Source organism: Syngnathus acus, chromosome 3 (genome assembly GCF_901709675.1).
Source record: "Syngnathus acus chromosome 3, fSynAcu1.2, whole genome shotgun sequence".
Taxonomy (NCBI): domain Eukaryota; kingdom Metazoa; phylum Chordata; class Actinopteri; order Syngnathiformes; family Syngnathidae; genus Syngnathus; species Syngnathus acus.
The window spans coordinates 17,078,267-17,102,262 of NC_051089.1; the positions used below are offsets into that span (position 1 = coordinate 17,078,267).

The window sequence follows — 23,996 nt, forward strand, 5'->3', positions numbered from 1 at the left end:
ATTTCCTGACTGCACCTGAATGTTGGTATATAAAAATAAAGTATTATGTTGTACAGATGCCTTCTATGAAAAGACACAATTTCTAATATACAAGTAATACATTAATACTTAATACATATTTAAGCAGTCAAGTTCAGGACATTTCAAGCAAAATGTAACATCTTTGTTTTTGTTAGTCACAAATGGAAAAGAATAACCATAGATCAGGTAAACATAGTTAAAAAAATTTCAATTTTGCAATGAATTATTCTGGAAAATTTGGGTCATTAAGGAATATTTAAAGGTCAAGAAGGCATTGTAAGACTAAAAAAACATAGTAACTGAGTATACAGACTACTGATTAAATTATTTTCTGAGTAGTTTATATGTATTACATCAATACGCTTGTCAAACAATCTTCAGTAATTCCTCTCTCAACATAAGATACAAGTCACTTGCATGCAATGGATCTGATGGAGCGTGCCATTCATTTTCCTCCATTAGCAGACAACACAGTTCAAATACAGTTTCATCGCAAGGAAACTGGCATTTTGGAGTGCACTCTTCCATACACGCAGTGATATCTTGCATTCCAGTGGGTTTCAGTCGATCCTCGGCACTGTGCATGGCAGGGAATGAATACATGACGACTGGCCGGCCTGAAGCTGTATCACCGTTCGACCTTGGTCTTATTTTGTGCGAGTTCCATGTGTTCACAACTTCATCCAGCTCATCCTGCACAAGAGCAGCATAGTTAAGTATTTAAGTACATTGTTCTTTTTTACTACTCAATTTATTCATTTCAACTTCAAAAACATGATGGGAGAGACAAAATATTTTACCTGCACAAGATTAAGAAAGCAGAACTGGATAAGACTTTTATCCAGAAAATCTCCTGTGTAGTGACCATCCTCCTGAAGAGTTTGAAATAAATTAATCCAGAACTGTGCGCTCTGTTTGCGAAGGATGGACCACCACCCTTCAATGCGCTGATTGGCAGTACTTCTCCCGTAAAGAAAACTTTTCTCCCCAGCAAAATTGTCAGAGTGGTTTTGTCGCAAACACAATTGCATCTGTTCAACACAACCATTTTCTGTGCCCCCGTCTGCACGGATCCTCTCTGGACATCCACCAATGCGCGAAACTGTTTTGATAAAATAACTTGCAATCACCTTGGGATCATTGTTTGTGGTATAGGCCTCTGCCCATAACACATACCGGCTAAACCCATCAATACAACCATGGATGCAAATCCCATAGGGTTTTAATTTATCATAGCCATCCATGTGCCAAAGAGCATTTGGGCCTCTGCAGCTGTACTGGCGTCTTCTAAGGCGTCGTGCTCTTCTTAATTCCACGCCGACCGGGTCAACCAATTTTATAATATGTCTTATTGTATCTTGTGAGACAACAAATCCTTTTTGAATCGCACGTAGATGAAGCCAGCGATAACCTTGCATCTGGCCACAAGTCAGGATTTCATGCTGGACAAAAGCCAACACATCTCCCAGGTCCGACTGATTCTTTCTTCGGAACAGACCAAGTCTTTTACAAGTTCTCTTCAGAGTCCGAATACTTATAATAGTCTGAGCATTATGTGCTAAAACTGCAAGTATTTCCTTGTTGCTGAATGCAAGTCTAAAGCATAGCTTGATTAAGTCATCCAAATCCGGCTTTTCAGGCACTGGTTGAGTTGCACCCTCCATCAGTCACTTTATCTGCACAACAAAGTAAAAACAATTACAATTTGTCAAACAAAACAGTGGGCATTTTGAAAACATGACTTTATGACAGTATGCTTATTGTATAAAGTTGTTTTTAATACTAATACTCCTGGTACGATGTCAGGTGTAACATCACTAAACAAGTCTCATCCAGTGAGTAAATAAAGACGTGCGTGTGTGCATGATTATACTTCAAATGATGTAACCTTGAATTGTGGCACGTAGAATCAACACTCTTAAACAACAGTGTGATCAGTGTATTGAGTTAAATTTAAGGTGCAATGATATTGCAGCCGGTCACAATCAGCAAGGCATAGTTTATGCCGCGAGTCGCGGTGTTTTACCGACGCTTTGTGACGTTGCCGTGACGTGTATATATATTTATAATCGTGCATTACGTCATCGGTTTAATGAAACTGACTACTGAATGAACAAAAATACGCATATGCTTCTTTACGTGTAAATGCGGCGCGTCCCGTCAAGAGCTATCAATTAGCAACGGAGCTACATGCTACACGGAGCCAGTTATATACGCAACAGTCACCAAAATGAACACAATGCTTTATTTACTCACCCCCTGCTCCTCCAAGTGTGAAATGATGTCCTCCGGCAATCCTCTGGCACGCAAAAAGTCACTCGTTGACGACGTAATGTCCTCTCTGGTCAAAACCACACCACACTGACTCTCCCTCCGCCACCCCACGCCATAAAGTCAGAATTCTGAGAATAAAGTCAGAATTCCGACTTTAAAGTCAGAATTCTGAGAATAAAGTCAGAATTCTGAGAATAAAGTCAGAATTCTGACTTTAAAGTCAGAATTCCCCATTTCTGACTTTAAAGTCAGAATTCTGACTTTAAAGTGGGAATTCTGACTTTAAAGTCAGAATTCTGAGAATAAAGTCAGAATTCTGAGAATAAAGTCACCCCTCGTTTTTTTCTTCTTCACTGGCCCTAATCCTCTTCCGTATTATTGTCATTGTCACATGTACAACGAAATTTAAAAAGTGCCAACCGATCCGCGCATGCGATAAAAAATATATAGAATAAATAGAATAAAAAGATTAAAAAAACAAGCTAAAAACCCACAGAAGAACATACACAGACATAATCATTTACGTTTAGCTGCATTCAATGTGACTACCGCTGTAGGATAAAAACTGTTGGCGAATCTGCTAGTCCTCGACCTAATTAATCTGTAGCGTCTGCCTGATGGCAACAGTTCGAAAAGGGAGTGGCCAGGGTGGGAAGTGTCCTTCAGAATGTTCTGTGTTTTTTTGGAGACAGCGGGTTCTGTGTAGGTCTTCCAGTGTGGGGAGAGGGCAGCCAATGATCTTCTGTGCTGTGTTGATGACCCCTTGGAGCTTTTTCCTCAGAGCAGCAGTGCAGCTGGAGTACCAAACACATATACAGTACGTTAAAGTACTTTCTATGGAGCAGCGATAGAAGGACACCAGCAGTCTCCGTGTAATGCTGTGCCTCCTCAGCACCCTTAAAAAGTAGAGTCTCTGTTGGGCCTTTTTAAGCAGCTCAGAGGTGTTCACGCCCCAGGTGAAGTCCTCCTCGATGTGGACTCCCAGGTAGCGGAAGGAGGACACCCTCTTCACACAGATCCCGTCGATGATGAGTGGTGGAATGTCCGTTTTATTTTTCCTCCTAAAATCAATGACCAGTTCTTGGGTTTTAGCCGTGTTTAGGAGCAGATTGTTCTCTCCGCACCACACCGATAGCTGGACCACTTCGTCCCTGTAGGCAGACTCATCCCCCTTTGAGATGAGCCCCACCACGGTTGTGTCATCCGCAAATTTCACGATGGTGTTGCTGCGGTGGGCGGGGGTGCATGCATGTGTGTAGAGCGTGTAAAGCAGTGGGCTCAGTACGCAGCCCTGTGGGGAGCCGGTACCAAGACTGAGAGGTGTGGATGTATGACGGCCCACTTTCACCCTCTGGCTGAAATAGCAGGGCTATTGCGCTAAAGTTTATCTGTCGTGTAACTATTGTGTACGGTACTGGTGAAATGTGAGCACACAAAATAAAATACAACTGAAATGAGGTCAATTGTTTGTATCCAAGCTCTGGCCTTCCTGTGTGGGATTTACACCCGCCCCCCCTGCTTCTGTTGATTTTCTGTGGATGCTCCATCTTCTTTCTTATTTCTTCAAGGTCACACCTTATACATATTTGAACAAAAATGAACATATTGGATATTGTATGACAGTGTTTTTATTGTTGTCAAGCAGGGGTTTCAATGAACTTCCATCAAATACAGAAAAATTCTCCTTGACTTGCCCTCCCTTGTGGTAGGATCACAGCACAGATTTATTGCTGTAATTTTTAATATCACAAACATAACACCGGCAACACTGGATGATTGTATTTTTCTGTGTAGATTGATTTAAAAAAAGAACATGTAAGTTACTCTGAATGTTTTCAGCAAGCACAACACTTAGCTCGTATACATGCAATTATGGTTGTTGTTACAGTTACACTCAATTACATAATTCAATATCATTAAGATTTGGCAATGAAAGGCATTGATCGGCATATACCAGTCACATTCTTGTCCACGGAAATTGGACGATCGCGACTGGTGACTGATTGATTAGAACCCCACTAGAAACTATACTTATTTTCTAAACAATAACAAATATGTCTGAATATATGCACCCCCAACCATTATTTTGCAGACCCAAATTTAGATGTTCAAACAAGCTCAAAATGCAATTTTGTATGTCAATAATGTAGTTTTTTTACATACTGTCTGCAGGTGTTTAGCTTTCATTAGTTGGCAAACGCTCATACCTAGCCTTTGACATTTTGGCTTTGTACATGGCAACAGCGCTGATCATGCCAACAACTGCTAGAAGACATCCAACGATGAATACGAGGTTCATATTCAAATTCATTGCTAGAGAGAAAAAGAGACAAAATTTTTTAGACAGAAAAACAATGTATATGTGCTGTTGAAAAAAAAATGAAGTCATACTTCACATCATCCTACCTGTGCTTTCATTACTTTCTGGTGACCTTTTAAGGCGCAATGGCCCTTGAGAAACAAAATGGTTGGCACTCTGGATGACAGCCTCTCTCTTTACATGATGCTGGTTACCATCTGTCCGTTGAGTATTGATGCATCCATGTGAGCACCTGGTGTTCGGATTCCCCGCCTCACACATCAAGACTGAACAGCTGATGTACACCTGAATAAAATACAAAAGGGATTGTTATTATATTTATCTATGTATGTATGTATGTATGTATGTATGTATGTATGTATCTATCTATCTATCTATCTATCTATCTATCTATCTATCTATCTATCTATCTATCTATCTATCTATCTATCTATCTATCTATCTATCACAGATTTCTTCTCAAAAGCATAACTTGAAAGAAGGTCCAAAGCACCACAAGTTCCAAATAGCAGAGGATGGTTTCGATCCATCGACCTCTGGGTTATGGGCCCAGCATGCTGCCACTGTGGTACTCTGCTGCTCACTCCAAGCCACTCATGGTTGGTAGGTAGGTAGGTAGGTAGATAGGTAGGTAGGTAGGTAGGTAGGTAGGTAGGTAGGTAGGTAGGTAGGTAGGTAGGTAGGGCGAGACAGACAGACGGACGGATAGACGGACGGACGGACGGACGGACGGACGGACGGACGGACGGACGGACGGACGGACGGACGGACGGACGGACAGATAGATAGATAGATAGATAGATAGATAGATAGATAGATAGATAGATAGATAGATAGATAGATAGATAGATAGATAGATACTCACACGATCATGCAGTCCAATGAACTGGAATGCCTCCATGCTGAACCTGAATTCATGTGCATGAGGAGGAGCGTAGATCTGAACTGTTTGATCCACTGTACATCTAATTAGAGCACAAAAAAGGACATACATTCTGACATCATTACATTGGACATAAATTTGTCGATTTATTTCTTGTCGACACTGTATGTAATTCCGTTCAGTAACCTTCAAGTACAATACTTGAACTAAAGCCTGGATTGCACTGGCAACCATGCAACTAAAGAGTTGTAAGTTTACCCATTTTCAATGATAGAGTAAGTTGGCTGAAAGTTGGGGTTGTCATATGGAGCAGCTCTGCAGGACTCCACAAAAAGTTCTGTGTTGTTGAGTGAAGAGGAGGCCTCTATCTTCATGTAAATCCTGCTTCCTAGTTGATACTCCAGAGGGTATGAGGTTGGACTAATCATGGTTTGGAATGTGTCATTTGGGTAGAACTCAAACTGGTACGTGAACATGCCAAAACCCTTTTCCCAAACCGTGATAGTCTTTCTGTGTGCATTGAAACTCAGAGTAACATTTCCTCGCTTGCGATACTGGCAGTGGAAGTCCACTTCCAGCCTGTGTTTCCTGGTGATGATATTTTGAGGATTGTCCACAGTTGTTATTTCATTTTTGAAAATGAGATCTTCATCATCCTCCTGAAAGGAAAATGTTGCTGATTCAGTTCTTAAATCAAAGACAAAGTTCACTAGGGGAACATAAGAGGATATTATATACAGTTGATTTTACTCGGTTACCTCCAGCTGAGTGCCACAAGAGTTAAGGGGGATGACAGCAACCACATGCGTGCTGTTGGAATGTCTTTGCAGACTACATTCAATGTTGCTGGGATCGTTGAGACGTAGGTGATCCAAATGGATCCCGTGGAGTGAAGATTTTTCAACTGCTACGGTCATACTGGACTCAGCGCAGGTCACCTTAGCTTTAACTGAAAAGGAATAGACACGTTTTGAACCAATTGACAATTTGAGCTGGAAACTTTTTTTTTTTTTTTTATATTTCCTCAATTCATGTGTCTATTCTGTACAGCATTACTTAAAACTAACTACTGGCACTAATTCCTGACTCACCGGTCTCCTTCTGAACATCAAGTAGAACGCATGTCATTTCAGATTGATAGACAGCTAAACTGGACCTGCATAGAATTGGTGAAATCAGTATTATGATGAGTAAAATAATAAACAAAACAATGACAAAAAAAAAAAGTAATTTACTTTTAATGCATTAATGTCAAATCCGGGTCCAGAAGGTAAAAACCATGCCACAGCTTTTATGTGTTGCTATAACATATTACTGCTAATTCTAAAGAAAAACTTTCAAACAAAGACTGACCTTGATTGGACAGATTCAACAGCAAAGCAGAGTGGGTAATGTCCACCCTCATCACCGGGCTTGGGTGTCCACCTTATGACAAACTCGCCGCGTGTAGTTTTGTGCTTATTGCTATTCATTGGCCCACTCATAATGATGTCATGTATCCTGGATCATTAAAAAAAGGCATTGTTAATCAATGCTGGAGAAATTCCCATTGGTGGTCTCTACTCAATGCTTTTGTTCTACTGGTGTGGCTCATACGGTGTCCGTATGTCTGTCAATGACTGAACCTGCTTGAATAATGACACTGGCATGATTTGGGTTGTTGTTGACCTTTTGTATTATGTTTGTGTGTGATTGCTTTAGTTTTATTTCATGTAATCTGGAGTATTCTTGTTCCCTTTTCGTTCCCAATTTTGTACACTCTGGGTCGTTATCCAGTCGTGTGTCGTTGCCTTTTGTCTCTGACGAGTCTGTTTCTGGCATTTCTTTGTTCACTTTTGGTTTAAATTTTCTCTTTCTTTTTCTCTTACCTGCCTTTTTTGTTGTTGCTTTTTTCCACCATAACAATTGCTCTTCACTTACTGTGCATATATAGCTTGTGCTTTGACTCTGATCTCCACTTCTTTATTGACCTCTGCATAAATACGTTGTCCATTTTGGGGTGTTGGATATACAAGCTTTGGTATGTAATGTCCCTCTTGACAGGAAGGAATAGAGGGGTCCACTGAAAATCAGAAATTGATTTTAATGTTGTGAGGCAGAGTACCTGACATTCTGGTTAGTGTTGCATTCTTTTTCTATAGAATAGGCCTGTTAAATTGTTCGTTGCCACAGCTGGAACACAATAAAATTATCATGTAGTCAAGTGATTCACTATACCATGGTCATATATTTTCTTAGTACAATAAGACCATGCTTACCCAGTAATGAGAATTGAAAGGGTAGTTTGCTGAGAGATGGAGTTTGGGTTACTGGTTGTCTTGTGGTGGCTCCAAAATTCTGTGTGTTATGATACCACACCCATGGGGTTGCAACTGCCACTGTATGAGGTTGACCAGGTCTTGTTTGATGTCGCCACGATGGGTGTCTTGTTGTAGGTTTCCACCCTGACCAGGTGGGTGGTGCTGGCGTGACCAAAAACATTGTAGAAGGTGCAGAAGTAGGTGTAGAAGTAGGTGTAGAAGTAGTCGTAGTTTGGCTTTGCCACCATGGGGCCGGGGTTATTGTAGGCCAACTTGACCAAGGGTATGCAGTTGTAGAACTCCAAGTTTGCCAGTTCCCGACATATGGATTGACTTGCCTCTTTTTCCTGGCCATCAGTGGAGACCTGGAGGAATGGGAGCCATCACTGTAGGACAGTGTGATGGGCAGTCGTGGAAAGTCCTCCACCACCAACTCAAATCCATTAACTCTGGAATCATTTAAGGCGCTCTTGTAGTACAAAGTGCAAGAGTCCTGGTGGATTTTGAAAACAATTTATACATTTCAAGTAAACAAGGACATTTTAATTCCATGCTATAATCAGACTTTCAACAAACCTGATCCAAGGAAAATCCTACAGGTTGACTGCATGAGCCGCATTCTACATTCGCAACTTTTCCATATCTGCATCGTACTCTGTCACCATCCGCATCAAAGGCCATTAGCTTGTAGGCCCTCGGGCAGTTTTGAGGGACTCTTCAGAAAACAAATGAAATAATCCATCATATTACATTTCACAGGTCTGCAAATGTAAACTATATTGCAATTTTATTAATGTAGCTTTTCATTGATAATCAGGAACAGTAATGCAACTCTCGCAATCATGGCATTCATTTTACACCAAAACAACAGTTCCTTCCTTATATTCCATAATTGGAGTGTTTTGCTCCTTTGATTTTACCGAACAAAAGGTAGCATGCCAGTCACTGGTGAATTGTTTGGCTTTCCTGTGTCACCTCTTGTCCCCAAATCCACAGTGGTCAGTAGTCTCCAATTATTGATGTGGTTCCTTGATGGAATCCAGCAACAGCTTGCTGACCTGGGAGATTTGGAAACAGAACTCCTGAAATACTGATATTCTACTAAATATGCATTGCATAATGCAATATGAGCGAGTACTGGAATTACTGTATGTAAGACAATGTTTGCAGATTTTAAAGAACCACAATAAAGAAAAATCTTACCGCATAGAGAAAGGTTTGTTTGATGGGACACGTCTTGTGATTAATGTCTCTGTTTCACACCATTGTCTGTTATGTTGCGGTGAATTGGTGCTGTTGTCAAGTACGACTCTGTGCCGACTGACCTCATATCCACAGTTATTGGAATAACAATGCATGCTTAGAGAGTGGTAACACCCATCAAAGGTTCCCTTCAAGCTAAAGTTGACCTGTGAAAAAGGGTCTTAATAAGGGATAGTGTTTTCATGTTTGACAAAATCTGTTTTATGACAGAGTTTAAAAATACAGTCGACCCTCGCATACTCCAGATTTGCGTGTTTCATTTTTTATTGATTTTTCAATATTTTTAAAAATGTTTTTGTGTGTGTGTGTGTGTGGGGGGGGGGGGGGGGGGGCGTGTTGTTTTCTCTCATTTTTCTCGCATTTTTTTCCAATGCATTCCAGCGCACGACAATTCTACGCAGATTTTCGCTATTCATGAGTCAACTCGGTCATCAAGTGTTTGTCATTGCCGTTGCATTTGAAGATGAAATAAAGTATAAGGTCAAGTGATATGACAAAATTCACCAATATAAGTATTTAGAGTACAAAGGATATGTTTGTGGGATTGAGAAAATACAATCATTAAAAACACACACACACAATACCACAACGATAAATGTGTCTGACAAATATGTCTCATCCCTTGGGAAAATACCATAATTCTTGATGATCACATAATTATATTCAATCACCTACTGTAAATGTTCCATCGGAGTTTATTCCGCCTCGGTAGGTGCATAGTCCTCCAAAGTAGTGGGATGCAGACACCAATGAGACCAGGAGCAGCTGCAGCAAGAGCACTGATGTCGAAGCCATCATGGTGTTCCAAACTCCTAGCTTGCCCCAGAATTGTGGTCTATTTATACATATACACACAATACCAGACCTGCCATAGACCATAAGAAAACAAATTCACAGGTTTGTCCAGTATGGTTAATAACAAAGGGCTAAAACCGGTTTCAGTGAACCAGCATACAAGGTTACATTTGTTAGGTTAGGTGCAATCCTTTGTGGACAATTTATAGCTACAAGGAAATGTGCCCAGTGAAAATATATTTAAACAAATAGAGCTGCATATCAGTGAAGTTGTACTGTATGAACGTTATGGAGCCTGATAAATTATTTATTATTTTAAATATAAAATTGAACTGGACTTTGCCTGTAATCTGTCATTATTCCACCAAAGAGTCACCTAAATTGATGTTCTCAGCTTTTTCTCGTAATCATCTCTAAGTAGGTCTAGATTTGTAGCATTAAAATTAATATCTGGAGTCTTCCTTTCAATTGAATTTTGCTTCAGTACATTTGTTGTACAGATCTTTAAAACAAACAAAGCTCATTTTCGTGTTGCACACTATACTGTAGTATACATATTCATAATTGGTAAATGTAATTGCAAAGCAAAAGGCATTACTTATGATGTAGTATATATAGTACATCCTTCACACATATTAATGTATTAATATGATATAAAAATTGCACTTAAATGCAGTTTCTCCTAGAACCCATACAGTACAAACAAGTGAAGAGTCTGCTTTCCTTTGTTTTTATAGAACAAGCATCAAGTTGTGAAAGCGCTATATAAATAAAGAAGTATTCCATTGTATTGAGGTGGCATAGTAGTGTGTCACGAACGGAGAGGAATGGAGCAGGGCGACCAAATGCAGCTTGGACCAGGGTTTATTGCAGCAAACTCAAAAGACAGGAACCAAACAACCTCGTGGCAGTGACACATGCATTGTCCACAATGCATGTGGCAGTGACACATGCATTGTCCACAATGCTCCGACATAGAGTGGCACACAAACAGAACTTAAATACAACACAGGCAACAAGAGGCAGGTGAGTGTGATTACACTAATCAAGGGCACACAGGAAGGGAGGGGCGAGCACACAGACACACAGAAACGATGACAACCTATACACATCACAAAACTGGGGACGAGACATGACAGTAGTGCACTGGTTAGCACGTCCGCCTCAAAGTTCAGCGGGTGTGGGTTCGATTACAACTCCCTGTGTGGAGTTTGCGTGTTCTCCCCGTGCCTGTGTGAGTTTTCCCACATCTTAAAAAACATGCATGGTGGGCTTATTGAGCACTCCAAATTGCCTATGAGTCAGAGTGCAGATGGTTGTTTGTCTCTGTGTGCCCTGCGATTGACTGGCGACCGGTTCAGGGTGTTCGCCGCCTGCTGCCCGATGAATGCTGGGATAAGGTCCAGCACGCCCGCGATCCCCGTGGGGTCAAGCGATACAGAAGATGGATGGATGTACACTGTACATCTATGGTCACGCCCCAATATCAATTTCAAGAGTGCTGCATCCGTTGACAATGTTTGACCTTTCAGAGCCAGTTAAATCTCGTTTTTGCCCCATTTTGCCCGAGGAATACTAGCTGCCCAATAATTATGCACAATGTGATAGTGAAGAAATGGGGTCGAAATACAAAAAGTCCTGCCTAGCTACAAAAACAGATATGCTCAAACCTCATTGAATAAAGTACATAAACAGACAAGTATATTCACATATTAAATCAATAAAAGAAACATTTTAAGCATATAATTATACCTACACACCAAATCAATAAAGAAGACATAACTAGAATAGCTTAATTACCCTTAAGGAACTGTTTAATGCACAGGTGTCAAACACAAGGCCCCGGGGCCAGATACGGCCCGCCACATCATTTTATGAGGCCCGCGAAGACAAATTGTGCATCAAATTCGTGTCATTACTAGAATTGCAAATTGTCTACACTTTTAACAATATATTTTTCTTTAAATATTTGACCAGTTTTTACTCGTCTGATTTGAAAATGAGTTATTTGTCAGTTTGTTTTGTAGCTTTTACTGTATATAATCTGAGGTGCTCATACATTTATTTGGGTTGACAGTCATAATGGCCCTCCGAAAGAAGCTATGACTACAATGCGGCCCGCAAAAAAAATGAGTTTGACACCCCTGGTTTAATGCATGCCTGATGATTTTCTAAAACACGGACACTGCCAAAGTCGTCTAAAAATGTTCAGTACTTGATTATATCTTATGTTTTGATTAATGCTAGACACCAGCTTTGGATTACTACTGAACGTTCTGGACAGAGGAAAATGTTTTGCCTTACAATGAAAAGATATGTGTCAAAAGATAGTGTCAAAAGAACAAACAAACAAATGCATGGTAAGTGGTGAGTAAGAACTTTGCATAGTCAGGGAACATTAACAAATTGATGATGTCACAGCCAAATTTCACATAATTCCGTACAAAATGACAAAATTGAAAGAATGATAAATGGGCGGTGTGCGACAGTGGGCGAAGTGGATGTATGTGCAAGAATGGTTTACAGGAAGGACACTTGAAGATAAAACCAGTAGAGGTGGCAGAGGAAGAGCGGCAGGAGGAAAACAACCAAGAACCCAGCCAAAGGTGATCACCAAGGCTGAAAGACGGGATGGGAAATAACAGCCCCCACACACACCGAATCGCCCATAATCAGCACCCACCCCCAGAGGAACCAGCTCTCACCGAACCAGCACCCACTCCCATGGAATCAAACTCTCCTGCGACTCATCACCCATCAAACTCGGCCCACACTGGCATGTGCAACTGAATATAAGCTGACCAAAGAACCTTGAACGTTGCCTTTTCTGAATGGAGACTTTCTGCTCTTGAGCATGGTCGCACGAAAGGCCCAGCGCTGTATTGTACTTTCCTGAAAACAGAGCTTTCTTAGCAAGAATTGTGATTGCACTCAACCAACCTGTGTAAGTCTAAATTTTGTTTTGGTATCTTAGCCTTTGCCCTCCGTGAGTCGTCACCTTCCCGTGGTGGAGGGGTTTGCGTGTCCCAATGATCCTAGGAGCCCATGTTGTCTGGGGCTTCATGCCCCTGGTAGGGTCACCCATGGCAAAAGGGTCCTAGGTGAGGGGCCAGACAAAGCACGGTTCAAAAACCCCCTTAAGACCTTAAAACATATATGGACTCAGATTTCCCTCGCCCGGACGTGGGTCACCGGGGTCCCCCTCTGGAGCCAGGCCTGGAGGTGGGGATCGAAGGCGAGCGTCTGGTGGCCGGGCCTTCGCCCATGGGGCCTGGCCGGGCACAGCCCGAAAAGGAAATGTGGGTCCCCCTTTCCATGGGCTCATCACCTGTGGTAGGGGCCAAAGAGGTCGGGTGCATTGTGAGTTGGGCGGCGGCCAAAGGCAGGGACCTTGGCGGTCCGATCCCCTGCTGCAGAAGCTGGCTCTTGGGACATGGAATGTCACCTCTCTGGCTGGAAAGGAGCCCGAACTGGTGTGCGAGGCAGAAAAGTTCAGACGAGACATAGACAGTTTGGGTTCCGGTACTAGCCCTCTCGAGAGGGGCTGGACTCTCTTCCACTCTGGAGTTGCCCACGGTGAGAGGCGTTGAGCAGGTGTGGGTATACTTATTGCCCCCCAGCTGGGCGCCTGCACATTGGGGTTCACCCCGGTGAATGAGAGGGTAGCCTCCCTCCGCCTTCGGGTGGGGGGGACGGTTCCTGACTGTTGTTTGTGTCTATGCACCAAACAGCAGCTCAGAGTACCCACCGTTCTTGGGGTCCCTGGAGGAAGTGCTAGAGAGCGCTCCTTCTGGGGACTCCATCGTTCTACTGGGTGACTTCAATGCTCACGTGGGCAATGACAGTGAGACCTGGAAGGGCATGATTGGGAGGAACGGCCCCCCCGATCTGAACCCGAGCGGTGTTCTATTATTGGACTTCTGTGCTCGACACGGATTTTCTATAATGAACACCATGTTCAAACATAAGGGTGTCCATGTGTGCACTTGGCACCAGGACACCCTAGGCCGCAGTTCGATGATGGACTTTGTAGTCGTGTCATCGGATTTGCGGCCGCATGTTTTGGACACTCGGGCGAAGAGAGGGGCGGAGCTGTCAACTGATCACCAGCTGGTGGTGGGTTGGCTCCGATGGTGGGGGAAGATGCCGGTCCGACCTGGCAGACCCAAATGCTCTGTGAGGGTCTGCTGGGAACGTCTGGCAAAATCCCCTGTCAGGAAGAGCTTCAACTCCCACCTCCGGCAGAGCTTTTCCCACGTCCCGGGGGAGGCGGGGGACATTGAGTCCGAGTGGACCATGTTCCGCGGCTCCATTGTTGAGGCGGCCGACTGGAGCTGTGGCCGTAAGGTCGTTGTTGCCTGTCGTGGCGGCAATCCCCGAACCCGCTGGTGGACACCGGCGGTAAGGGATGCCATCAAACTGAAGAAGGAGTCCTATCGGGCCTTTTGGGACTCCGGAGGCAGCTGACAGATACCGGATGTCCAAGCGGAACGCGGCTTCGGCGATTGCTGAGGCAAAAACCCGGGCGTGGGAGTAATTTGGCGAGACCATGGAGAATGACTTCCGGACGGCTTCGAGGAAATTCTGGTCCACCATCCGGCGTCTCAGGAGGGGGAAGCAGTGCAACGTCAACACTGTTTACAGTGGGGATGGCGTGCTGCTGACCTCGACTCGGGACGTCGTGAGTCGGTGGGGAGAATACTTCGAAGACCTCCTCAATTCCACCTTCACGCCTTCCATTGTGGAAGCAGGGCCTGGAGACTCTGAGGCGGACTCTCCAATCTCTAGGGTCGAAGTCACTGAGGTAGTTAAAAAACTCCTCGGTGGCAAGGCCCCGGGGGTGGATGAGATCCACTCGGAGTTCTTAAAGGCTCTGGATGTTGTCGCGCTGTCATGGCTGACACGCCTCTACAACATTGCGTGGACATCGGGGACAGTGACTCACCAAGGCTGCCCTTTGTCACCGATTCTGTTCATAATTTTGATGGACAGAATTTCTAGGCGGAGCCGAGGCATTGAAGGGGTCCAGTTTGGGGATCTCAGCATCGCGTCTCTGCTTTTTGCAGACGGCGTGGTGCTGTTCGCTTCTTCAGGCCGTGATCTCCAGCTCTCACTGAAGCGGTTCGCAGCCGAGTGTGAAGCGGTCGGGATGAGGGTCAGCACCTCCAAATCCGAGTCCATGGTCCTCGGTCGGAAAAGGGTGGAATGCCCTCTTCGGATCGGGGATGAGATCTTGCCCCAAGTGGAGCAGTTCAGGTATCTTAGGGTCTTGTTCACGAGTGAGGGGAGGATGGAGCGCGAAATCGACAAGCGGATCGGTGCAGTGTCGGCTTTAATGCGGACTCTGTACCGGTCCGTCGTGGTAAAGAGAGAGCTGAGCCAAAAGGCAAAGCTCTCAATTTAGCGGTCGATTTACGCTCCTACCCTCACCTATGGTCACGAGCTATGGGTCGTGACCGAAAGAACGAGATCCCGGATACAAGCGGCCAAAACGAGTTTTGTCCGCTGGATGTCCAGGCTCTCCCTTAGAGATAGGGTGAGAAGCTCGGTCATCCGGGAGAGACTCGGAGTAGAGTCGCTACTCCTCCACGTTGAGAGGAGCCAGATGAGGTGGCTCAGGCATCTCATCAGGATGCCTCCTGGACGCCTCCCTGGGGAGGTGTTCCGGGCATGTCCCACCGGTAGGAGACCCCGGGGATGTCGCTCAGCTGGCCTGGCAACGCCTTGGGATCCCCCTTGGGATCCCCCTTGGGATCCCCCGGGATGAGCTGGATGAAGTGGCTGGGGAGAGGGTAGTCTGGGAGTCCCTCCTAAAGCTGCTGCCCCCGCGACCCGACCCCGGATAAGCGGAAGAAGACGGACAGACGGACGGATCTTAGCCTTTTCCTAAAACTGAAGAAATTAAACGAGCATGCAGTGAGTAAATTGGATAACAGGTGATTGGCTATGGCTTTTGCCGTGAGGCGCGGATAGCGCACTTCCCAAATATAGTGTGTTGATCTGCTGAGGCCTCACCATCCCTCATAACACAAATACACATCACTTGATATGCTTGTATTGAGTACGCATTCAAGCTTATACAGCATGGAGTTGGAAAATATGCATAAAAATGACCATACGGTAAAAATGCGCACTTGCCTAGTAATTCTGCACACAGTGTACTATTTTTTTGTTTTCAAAGTCAAAGTCAAAGTCTGCTTTATTGTTAATTTCTTCACATGTCAAGACATACAAAGAGATCGAAATTACGTTTCCTACTATCCCACGGTGACAAGACATATTACACATTCAAGTAAACAATACAAAAAGTAAAAATGAGAAGGCACAAATAATGAATACATAAGAGCAATGAATAAATAAGAGCAACTTGGTGGAAATGGTGCAATTGTGCATACAGCAGACAGTCAGTATAATAGCGCAAAAGTACAGGAGGAGTAGTGCAAGTGGAGTAGTGCAAGGCAGCCATCGTGGCCCAAAAGGCCAGGACGTCATGTAGCCGAGGGTGGAGGGGGGAGAGGGGGGAGAGAGTTCAGGATCAAACAAAGTGTGAGCGGGGTGACTCACATCACTCACAATCGTGGTCGCCTTGCGGGTTAGATGGGAGGTGTAAATGTCCTTCAGGGAGGGGAGTGAAGCACCAATAATCCTACCAGCTGTGTTCACTATGCGCTGCAGGGCCTTCCTGTTGTATTCGGTGCAGCTTCCACCCCACACAGCGACACAGCTGGAGAGGACGCTCTCAATGGTGCCTCGATAGAATGTGGTCATGATGGCTGGTGGAGCACTTGCTCGCCTGAGTTTCCGCAGGAAGTACAGGTGGCGCTGAGTGTTCTTCGCCAGTGATGCAGTGTTGGTGGTCCAGGAGAGGTCTTCACTGATGTGCACCCCAAGGAATCTGGTGCTGCTCACTCTCTCCACCACAGCACCGTCTATGGTCAGTGGCAGGTGATGGGTGTGACCCTTCCGGAAGTCAACAACAATCTCCTTGGTCTTGACGACGTTCAGCAGGAGGTTGTTGTCCCTGCACCACGTGGTCAGAAGGTCGACCTTCAACCTGTATTGAGTCTCGCTGCCCTTGGTGCTGAGACCCACCAGAGCAGATTGCATCCTCAGAGGACCGTTTGGCTCGGTATGCAAACTGGAAGGGGTCAAGGGCGGGGGGCGAGAATGGATCTGATGTGTGTCATGATAAGCTGCTCAAAGCACTTCATGATGATGGGTGTCAGTGCCACGGGGCGGTAGTCATTGAAGCAGGATGGGGCAGTTTTCTTCGGCACAGGTATGACAGTGGCAACCTTGAAACATGATGGGACGATGGCTTGCTGCAGGGAAGTGTTAAAGATGTCTGTGAAGACACCCTTAAGCTCCTCAGCGCAGTCCTTCAGCGCTCGACTTGGGATGTTGTCTGGGCCTGCTGCCTTACGGTATAGGTAGACTTTAGAAAACCAAGGAGCATCTAAAAAACGGAACTATTTTACACTTTATACTCTTTATTGCTGACATACCTGATTTATTGTGTGGTGAAATGGGGAAACAGAAATTCAGAATAGACTCACCACAAGGAAGTAATCTTAAATAAATAACAGGCTTCTCAAAAACAGAAACAAAACTATCATCTGACATGCGAATGCTGATATGCTGACGCCAAAAAGGCTTAACTGGATTCTCTTGGGTGAAGCTATTTGTATGGTCCAATTCATTTTAAATATCTAGTTTCACTCTCTGTGACGAAAACAGGCTTTTGATATGTGCATCGCAGGTATGAAGGTCAAAAAGGAGGAATGTAGTCCTGTAAACTCGAACAAGAACAAATATCCAAGTGAGGTAGGAGGCACGTCTTTGGTTTACGAATTACCTTTGGAAAAATTATTTGGGGGCTGCGCAAGGTAAACGTGCTGATTGGAAATAGTACTACTGCAATGCACTTGACATTGCTAGACACGCCCACCGGACTCGTGGTATTGGTATTCGAATTAGTATTCGGCATTGAAGGACGTAGCCTGTTACCGTATTTTTCGGGCTAAAAGTCGCTCGGAATATAGTAGGTTGCATTAGCCATAAAATGCACAATAACGTGAACAAAAACATATACGTATCAGTCGCTCCGGAGTGTAAGTCGCATTTTGGGGGAAATTTATTCGACAAAATCCAACACCAAGAACAGACATGAACGAGCAACAACAGGCTAAACGATAGGTATGCTAACGTGACATAAACAGAAACGAAGAGCTGAGAACGGGCCTGACGTAACATTCAGAGTTATTCAAATGACTATTACATAAATAACACGTTTATAATACCATCTGTGTCACTCCAATTCATTAAATCCATCGATTGTCCTTTATGTCAACAATGGGTGCGCGCTGGTGTCGGCGCTTGCAATTCAAAATATTCCACAGGCCCATATAACGATATATAAATTATATATCAAATAACTATTACATAAGCAATAATATTATCAAACCATCTGTGTCACTCCAAATCATTAAATCCATCAATCAAATTCCTCGTCCTTTGTCAACACGCCGCGCGTGCGCCCTGACGTCAGCATCGTCGTTATTCAAGATTCAAGAGTTTTTTATTCGCCATGTTTGAGCGTGCCAAACAAGGAATTTGACTTCGGTAAATCACAGCCTCTGTTCAACATTTAGGTGACTAACAACACTCAGGACATGTGAAAAATGGCAAATATTCTCAAACATCCCCTGATCTTAAACTCCCAAGAGGGCAAGGAAAAACTCAAAACTCCAGCTAGGGGAAATGAGAAACCTTGAGAAGAGACCACAGATGGGAGGGTCCCTCTTCCAGGATGACCAGGCTGCAATGGATGCAGAGAGGACACATAGTACAAACAGTGTAGACCAGGGGTCTCAAACTCCAGTCCTCAGGGGCCGCATTCCTACATGTTTTCCAAGTTTCCCTCATTAAACACACCTGATTCAATTATCAGGCTCCTGCAGAACGTGAGGATGAACTTATCATTTGAATCAGGTGCGTTTTAACGAGGGAAACTTGGAAAACATGTAGGAATGCGGCCCCCGAGGACTGGAGTTTGAGACCCCTGGTGGAGACAATTCAAAAAAGGTGTGGAGAGCAGGATGTTATTGCACAGTAATGACTCTGAGACTCTAAGAGTGGTGTGAGTTCATCAGAGCAACAGCCTGGGGGAAGAAGCTGTCTCTGTGTCTGCTGGTTTTGGCGTACAGAGCTCTATAACGCCGTCCGGAGGGGAGTAGTTCAAACAGACTGCAACGTGGGTGAGAAAGGTCTGTAGAGATGTTCCTTGCACTTTTCCTGGTCCTGGACAGGTACAAGTCTTGGATAGATGGGAGGTTGATTCCAATTATCTTTTCTGCAGTCCTGATTGTCCGTTGCAGTCTGTGCTTGTCTTGTTTGGAGGCCGATCCAAACCAGACAGTGATGGAGGTGCAGAGGACAGACTGGATGATGGCAGTGTAGAAGGTCTTCAGAAGCTCTCGCGGCAGGTTGAACTTCTTGAGCTGTCTCAGGAAGTACAGGCTCTGCGGGGCCTTCTTCCGGACAGAGTCTATGTGGCCGGTCCATTTCAGGTCCCGAGAGATTGTGGTTCCCAGGAACTTGAAGGTGTCTGTGGAGAGGATAGTATTACTGCGGATAGTGAGGGGTAAAGGTGGTGAAGGGTCTCGCCTGAAGTCCACTGTCATCTCCACGGTCTTGAGCGGGTTCAGCTCCAGGTGGTTTTGGCTGCACCAGTGGACCAGCCGCTCCACCTCCTGTCTGTACGCAGTCTCATCATCGTCCTGGATCAGTCCGATGAGAGCGGTGTCGTCTGCATACTTCAGGAGCTTCACAGGAGAGTCACCTGAGGAGAAATCGTTGGTGTAGCGCGAGAAGAGCAGTGGGGAGAGAACGCACCCCTGAGGGGCTCCAGTATTGGTGGTCCGGGTGTCAGATGTGATGCCCCCCAGCCTCACACGCTGTCTCCTGTTGGTCAGGAAGCTGGTGATCCACTGACAGGTGGAGGCAGGCACCGCAAGCTGGATGAGCTTCTGTTGGAGGATGTCAGGAGCGATGGTGTTGAACGCCGAGCTGAAGTCCACAAACAGGATCCTGGCGTACGTTCCTGGGGTGTCCAGGTGGTGCAGGATGTAGTGCAGTCCCATGTTGACCGCATCATCCACCGACCTGTTTGCCCGGTAGGCAAACTGGAGGGGGTCAAGCAGGGGGCCCGTGACATCCTTCAGGTGGTTCAGCACTAACCTCTCGAAAGATTTCATGACCACAGATGTCAGTGCGACAGGTCTATAGTCATTCAAACCTGTGATGGCGGGCTTCTTGGCCACTGGAACGATGGTGGCGCTCTTGAAGCACGAGGGCACCTCACACAGCTCCAGGGAACGGTTGAAGATCCGTGAAATGGTGGGCGCCAGCTGCTCAGCGCAGACTTTCAAGCAGGAAGGTGACACGCTGTCTGGGCCCGGTGCCTTCCTGATCTTTTGTCTCCGGAACATCTGGCGCACTTCCTCCTCGCGGATCTGGAGTGCGGGCGCGGCCTCTGCAAGAGAGAGAGTGGGTGACAACGTTGATAGAGGTGTGCACAGAGCAGTTGTGGGGGGAGGTGAGTATGTAGATTGTGCTGCAGGAAGTCCCGTTGTGTGGGAGGACCGATCAAACCTGCAGTAGAACCTGTTTAGCTGGTTAGCAAGCCTTGGGCTCTCCACAGGACGGGGGGTTCGTTTCTTGAAGCCCGTGATGCTCTGCAGACCTTTCCACACTGTTGAGGGATCAGGATTGGCAGAGAGGTGTCTCTCCAGGCTCTCCCCGTAACACCTCCTGGCATTCCTGACCTCTCGGTTCAGTGTGTTTCTGGTCTGCTTGAACAGGTCGTGGTCCTGTAGGCCTCCTCCTTGACTTTGCGCAGCCTCCTGAGGTTCGGTGTAAACCAAGGTTTGTCGTTGTTGTACGTGCAGAAGGTCTTAGTCTGCACACACAGATCCTCACAAAAACTGATGTATGATGTGACAGTGTCAGTGAGTTCATGCAGGTCTGAAGTTGCAGCTTCAAAAACTCCCCAATCGGTGCAGTCAAAGCAGGCTTGGAGGTCCTGCCTTGGCTCCACTGTCCACTTCCTCACAGTCCTCACCACAGGCTTAGAAGTTTTTAGTTTCTGCCTGTAGGCCGGGATCAGATGAACTAGACAGTGGTCCGAGAGTCCTAAAGCTGCACGAGCCACAGAGTGGTATGCATCCTTAATCACGGTGTAGCAGTGGTCCAGAGTCTGTGCCCCTCTGGTGGGACACGTTATGTACTGTCTGTATCTGGGGAGTTCGTGTGCGAGGTTCCCCCTTTTAAGATCACCCAGAACAATGATTAGTGAATTTGGTAGAAGTTTCTCCATGTCTGTCACCTGGTCAGCCAGCATCTGCGTGGCTTCACTCGCACGTGCGTGTGGTGGAACGTAAACAGCCGCCATGACGATCGAGGAGAACTCCCGTGGTGAATAGAACGGCCGGCAGTTTATGAAAAATGTTTCTAGGAGAGGGCTGCAAAACTCTTTCAACACCGTGACATCAGTACACCAACGTTCATTAATATAGAAACAGAGAACACCTCCCTTTGATTTTCCGGAGAGCTCCGCGCTGCGATCTGCACGCGTTAGCCGAAACCCAGCTAACTCCACGGCGTGGTGGGGGGTTCGTTCGCTAAGCCACGTTTCAACAAAACACAGCGCGGCGGATCTGCTGAAGTCCGTGTTCCTTGAAGTGAGGAGCAGCAGTTCGTCCATCTTGTTTGCCAGGGAGCGGACATTCGCCAGATGAATTGACGGTAGGGCAGAACGGAACCCTCTCTGCCTCAGCTTTACGAGGGCTCCGGCTCGTTTTCCGCGTCGCCGTCGTCGCGCTAGCTTGTATAGCACCGCCGCTCCGGCTAAAATCTCCAACAAACAGTCTGAATCAGAGAGAACAGGAGAGAAAATACCAGAAGAAGACTGTCCGATGTTTAACAGCGCTTCTCTGGTAAAAGTGATCCGGGATGGACAGCAGAGGACACAGAAAACACACAAAATAAGACAAAGAAACAGAGCGCGACTCACCGTGGCGGCCATCCGCGGCGCCATCATGACGTCACAGATCTAGTATATAACTATATTGTAGCGTTAACAAAGTACAAGGAAAGACGTGGGTTTGGTAAACGGCTCTTTATTTAACAAAACAAACTTCCAGGCGTGTGGCGGCGTGGAATCCCCCGAGGTGGCACTTCCAGCCACGGAGGTGGAAGAGAGCTCCATAGAATAGGACCGGGCGTGCGTAAAAGCCATGTCCGAGCCCCATCCACCGTCCCCGGACAGCCACCCGGCCGAGCACCGGACCCCGACTTCAATCCACAAAGGTGAAAGAGAGCTCCGTAGAGTAGGACCGGGTGTGCGTGAAAGCCATAATAGTTTTTCAAACCTTCTGTGTCACTCCAAATCCTTAAATCCTTCAAACTCTTCGTCCTCCGTGTCACTTAGAAACAAAGCCGCTAATGATGCCGGTAGTACGTGGGGCCCTTCGTCATCTTCGTCATCCCGTGATCGAATCTTTGTCCTTTATGTAAACAACTGCCGTGCCGCGCTGCTGACGTCACTTGAAATTCAAATTACAGCAATCCCTGGCTACATCGCGGTTTGTTTATCGCGGTTTCACTTTTTTTTTATTCATTTTTTTATTTTGAAAATTTGTGAAATAATTTACATATAAGTCGCTCCTCTGTATAAGTCGCCCCCCCACCCAAACTATGAAAAAAAAAACCGACTTATAGTCCGAAAATTACAGTAATTTGTTTCCCCCTGTCCAAATTTGACACGGTTTATACTGTCCATGGAGGCTACCTGAGGAAGAACCAGCACTCAAACTGGCCCTGGAGGACCCAGCCTCTGAATTTGAAAACAGCCTATGTATTGATTGATTGATTGATTGATATATCTTTATTTAGAATATATTTAAAACATGCAAAATGGGGAAAAAATGAATAAAACAATTAGTAACACTTTAAAGTGCCATATCTAAGTCCATGAAACAAACAAACTGTCACGAATGGCCGCGGGTCCGGCGTCGCGGCAGTGGAGTGTGGAAATGGAGCAGGGCGACCAAGTGCAGCTTGGACCAGGGTTTATTGAAGCAAACTCAAAACACAGACTTGGTAGACTGACATAACTTACTGACAAAATCAACAACAGGAACCGAACAGAGACGTGAGGCAAAACAGACAGGGTGGCCTTCCATGACAGCAGCAAATGCATGCAGGCAATGCTCCGACAGGGAGTGACACACAAACAGAACTGAATTACAACACAGGTAACAAGAGGCAGGTGAGTACGATTACACTAATCACGGGCACACAGGAAGGGAGGGGCGAGCACACACACACGATGACAATCTACACACATAACCAAAATGGGGACGAGACATGACACAAACAAAAAAACAACAAACTGGAGGACCCAGCCTAAAAAAAAAAAAAAACTGAAAAAAAAATACACAACAAAGAATGCTCGTAAAGGAGTAGGAGGAAGCATACATCAGAAAAACAGAACTTAATATTTGGTGCAGAAACCTTTGTTTGCAATTACAGAGATCAGACGTTTCCTGTAGTTCTTGACCAGGTTTGCACACACTGCAGCAGGGATTTTGGCCCACTCCTCCATACAGATCTCCTCCAGAGCCTTCAGGTTTCGGGGCTGTCACTGGGACTTTAAACTCCCTCCAATGATTCTCTATTGGATTCAGTTCTGGAGACTGGCTAGGCCACTCCAGGACCTTGAGATGTTTCCTACGGAGCCACTCCTTAGTTGCCCTGGCTGTGTGACTGTCTAACTCAATTCCTTTTGAGCTGAGAAAGTCGATCACCTGGAGTTCAACAGATGTCGCGTCCTCCTCACTCGGCTCCTCTTGGTTCCACTGCTCGTGCATATGAACGGGGTTATGTTTCAAAGCCGGTGATAAGGATGTCGTTCATTCTGGTCTATTGCTCCAGATCGGCTACCTGATTCTCCAGCAAGTTAATCCGATGATTTGTAGTCTCAAGGCTTTTACTTCCTCCACCAGGCTCCTGATGGTTTTCTGCTGTTGTCTAACAGCAGAAACTTCTTCCGTTAGCATATCCAGCGCTCTTTTAATAT

The 23,996-nt window shown here is 45.5% G+C and overlaps 2 protein-coding genes across 2 annotated transcripts; both read right to left on the bottom strand.

Annotated features, from left to right (window-relative positions):
* Positions 1-232: 232 nt before the first annotated feature.
* Positions 233-2,432, bottom strand: LOC119120712. Its single transcript, XM_037247860.1, has 3 exons — positions 2,278-2,432; positions 822-1,697; positions 233-714 (listed from the first exon to the last, which is right to left on the bottom strand). Exons 2-3 carry the CDS (start codon positions 1,683-1,685, stop codon positions 388-390), a joined length of 1,191 nt encoding a protein of 396 aa, XP_037103755.1. The 5' UTR covers positions 1,686-1,697; positions 2,278-2,432; the 3' UTR covers positions 233-387.
* Positions 2,433-4,082: 1,650 nt separating this feature from the next.
* LOC119120710 lies at positions 4,083-9,896 on the bottom strand. The gene is made up of 13 exons (XM_037247854.1): positions 9,737-9,896; positions 9,002-9,207; positions 8,719-8,856; positions 8,375-8,513; positions 7,757-8,291; positions 7,419-7,560; positions 6,852-6,998; positions 6,590-6,654; positions 6,257-6,447; positions 5,757-6,157; positions 5,481-5,580; positions 4,702-4,900; positions 4,083-4,608 (listed from the first exon to the last, which is right to left on the bottom strand). The coding sequence occupies exons 1-13, from the start codon at positions 9,857-9,859 to the stop codon at positions 4,472-4,474; spliced, it is 2,523 nt and encodes an 840-aa protein (XP_037103749.1). The 5' UTR covers positions 9,860-9,896; the 3' UTR covers positions 4,083-4,471.
* Between the last annotated feature and the right edge of the window lie 14,100 nt (positions 9,897-23,996).

Coding starts and splice junctions, on each gene's coding strand:
- LOC119120712 (XM_037247860.1), bottom strand. CDS start 1,685: ATGGAGGGTGCAACTCAACCAGTGCCTGAAAAGCCGGATTTGGATGAC. Junction 715..821: donor GCTTTCTTAATCTTGTGCAG/GTAAAATATTTT, acceptor GCTCTTGTGCAG/GATGAGCTGGATGAAGTTGT.
- LOC119120710 (XM_037247854.1), bottom strand. CDS start 9,859: ATGATGGCTTCGACATCAGTGCTCTTGCTGCAGCTGCTCCTGGTCTCA. Junction 8,857..9,001: donor AACAAACCTTTCTCTATGCG/GTAAGATTTTTC, acceptor CAAATCTCCCAG/GTCAGCAAGCTGTTGCTGGA. Junction 5,581..5,756: donor TACTCTATCATTGAAAATGG/GTAAACTTACAA, acceptor TGCTCTAATTAG/ATGTACAGTGGATCAAACAG.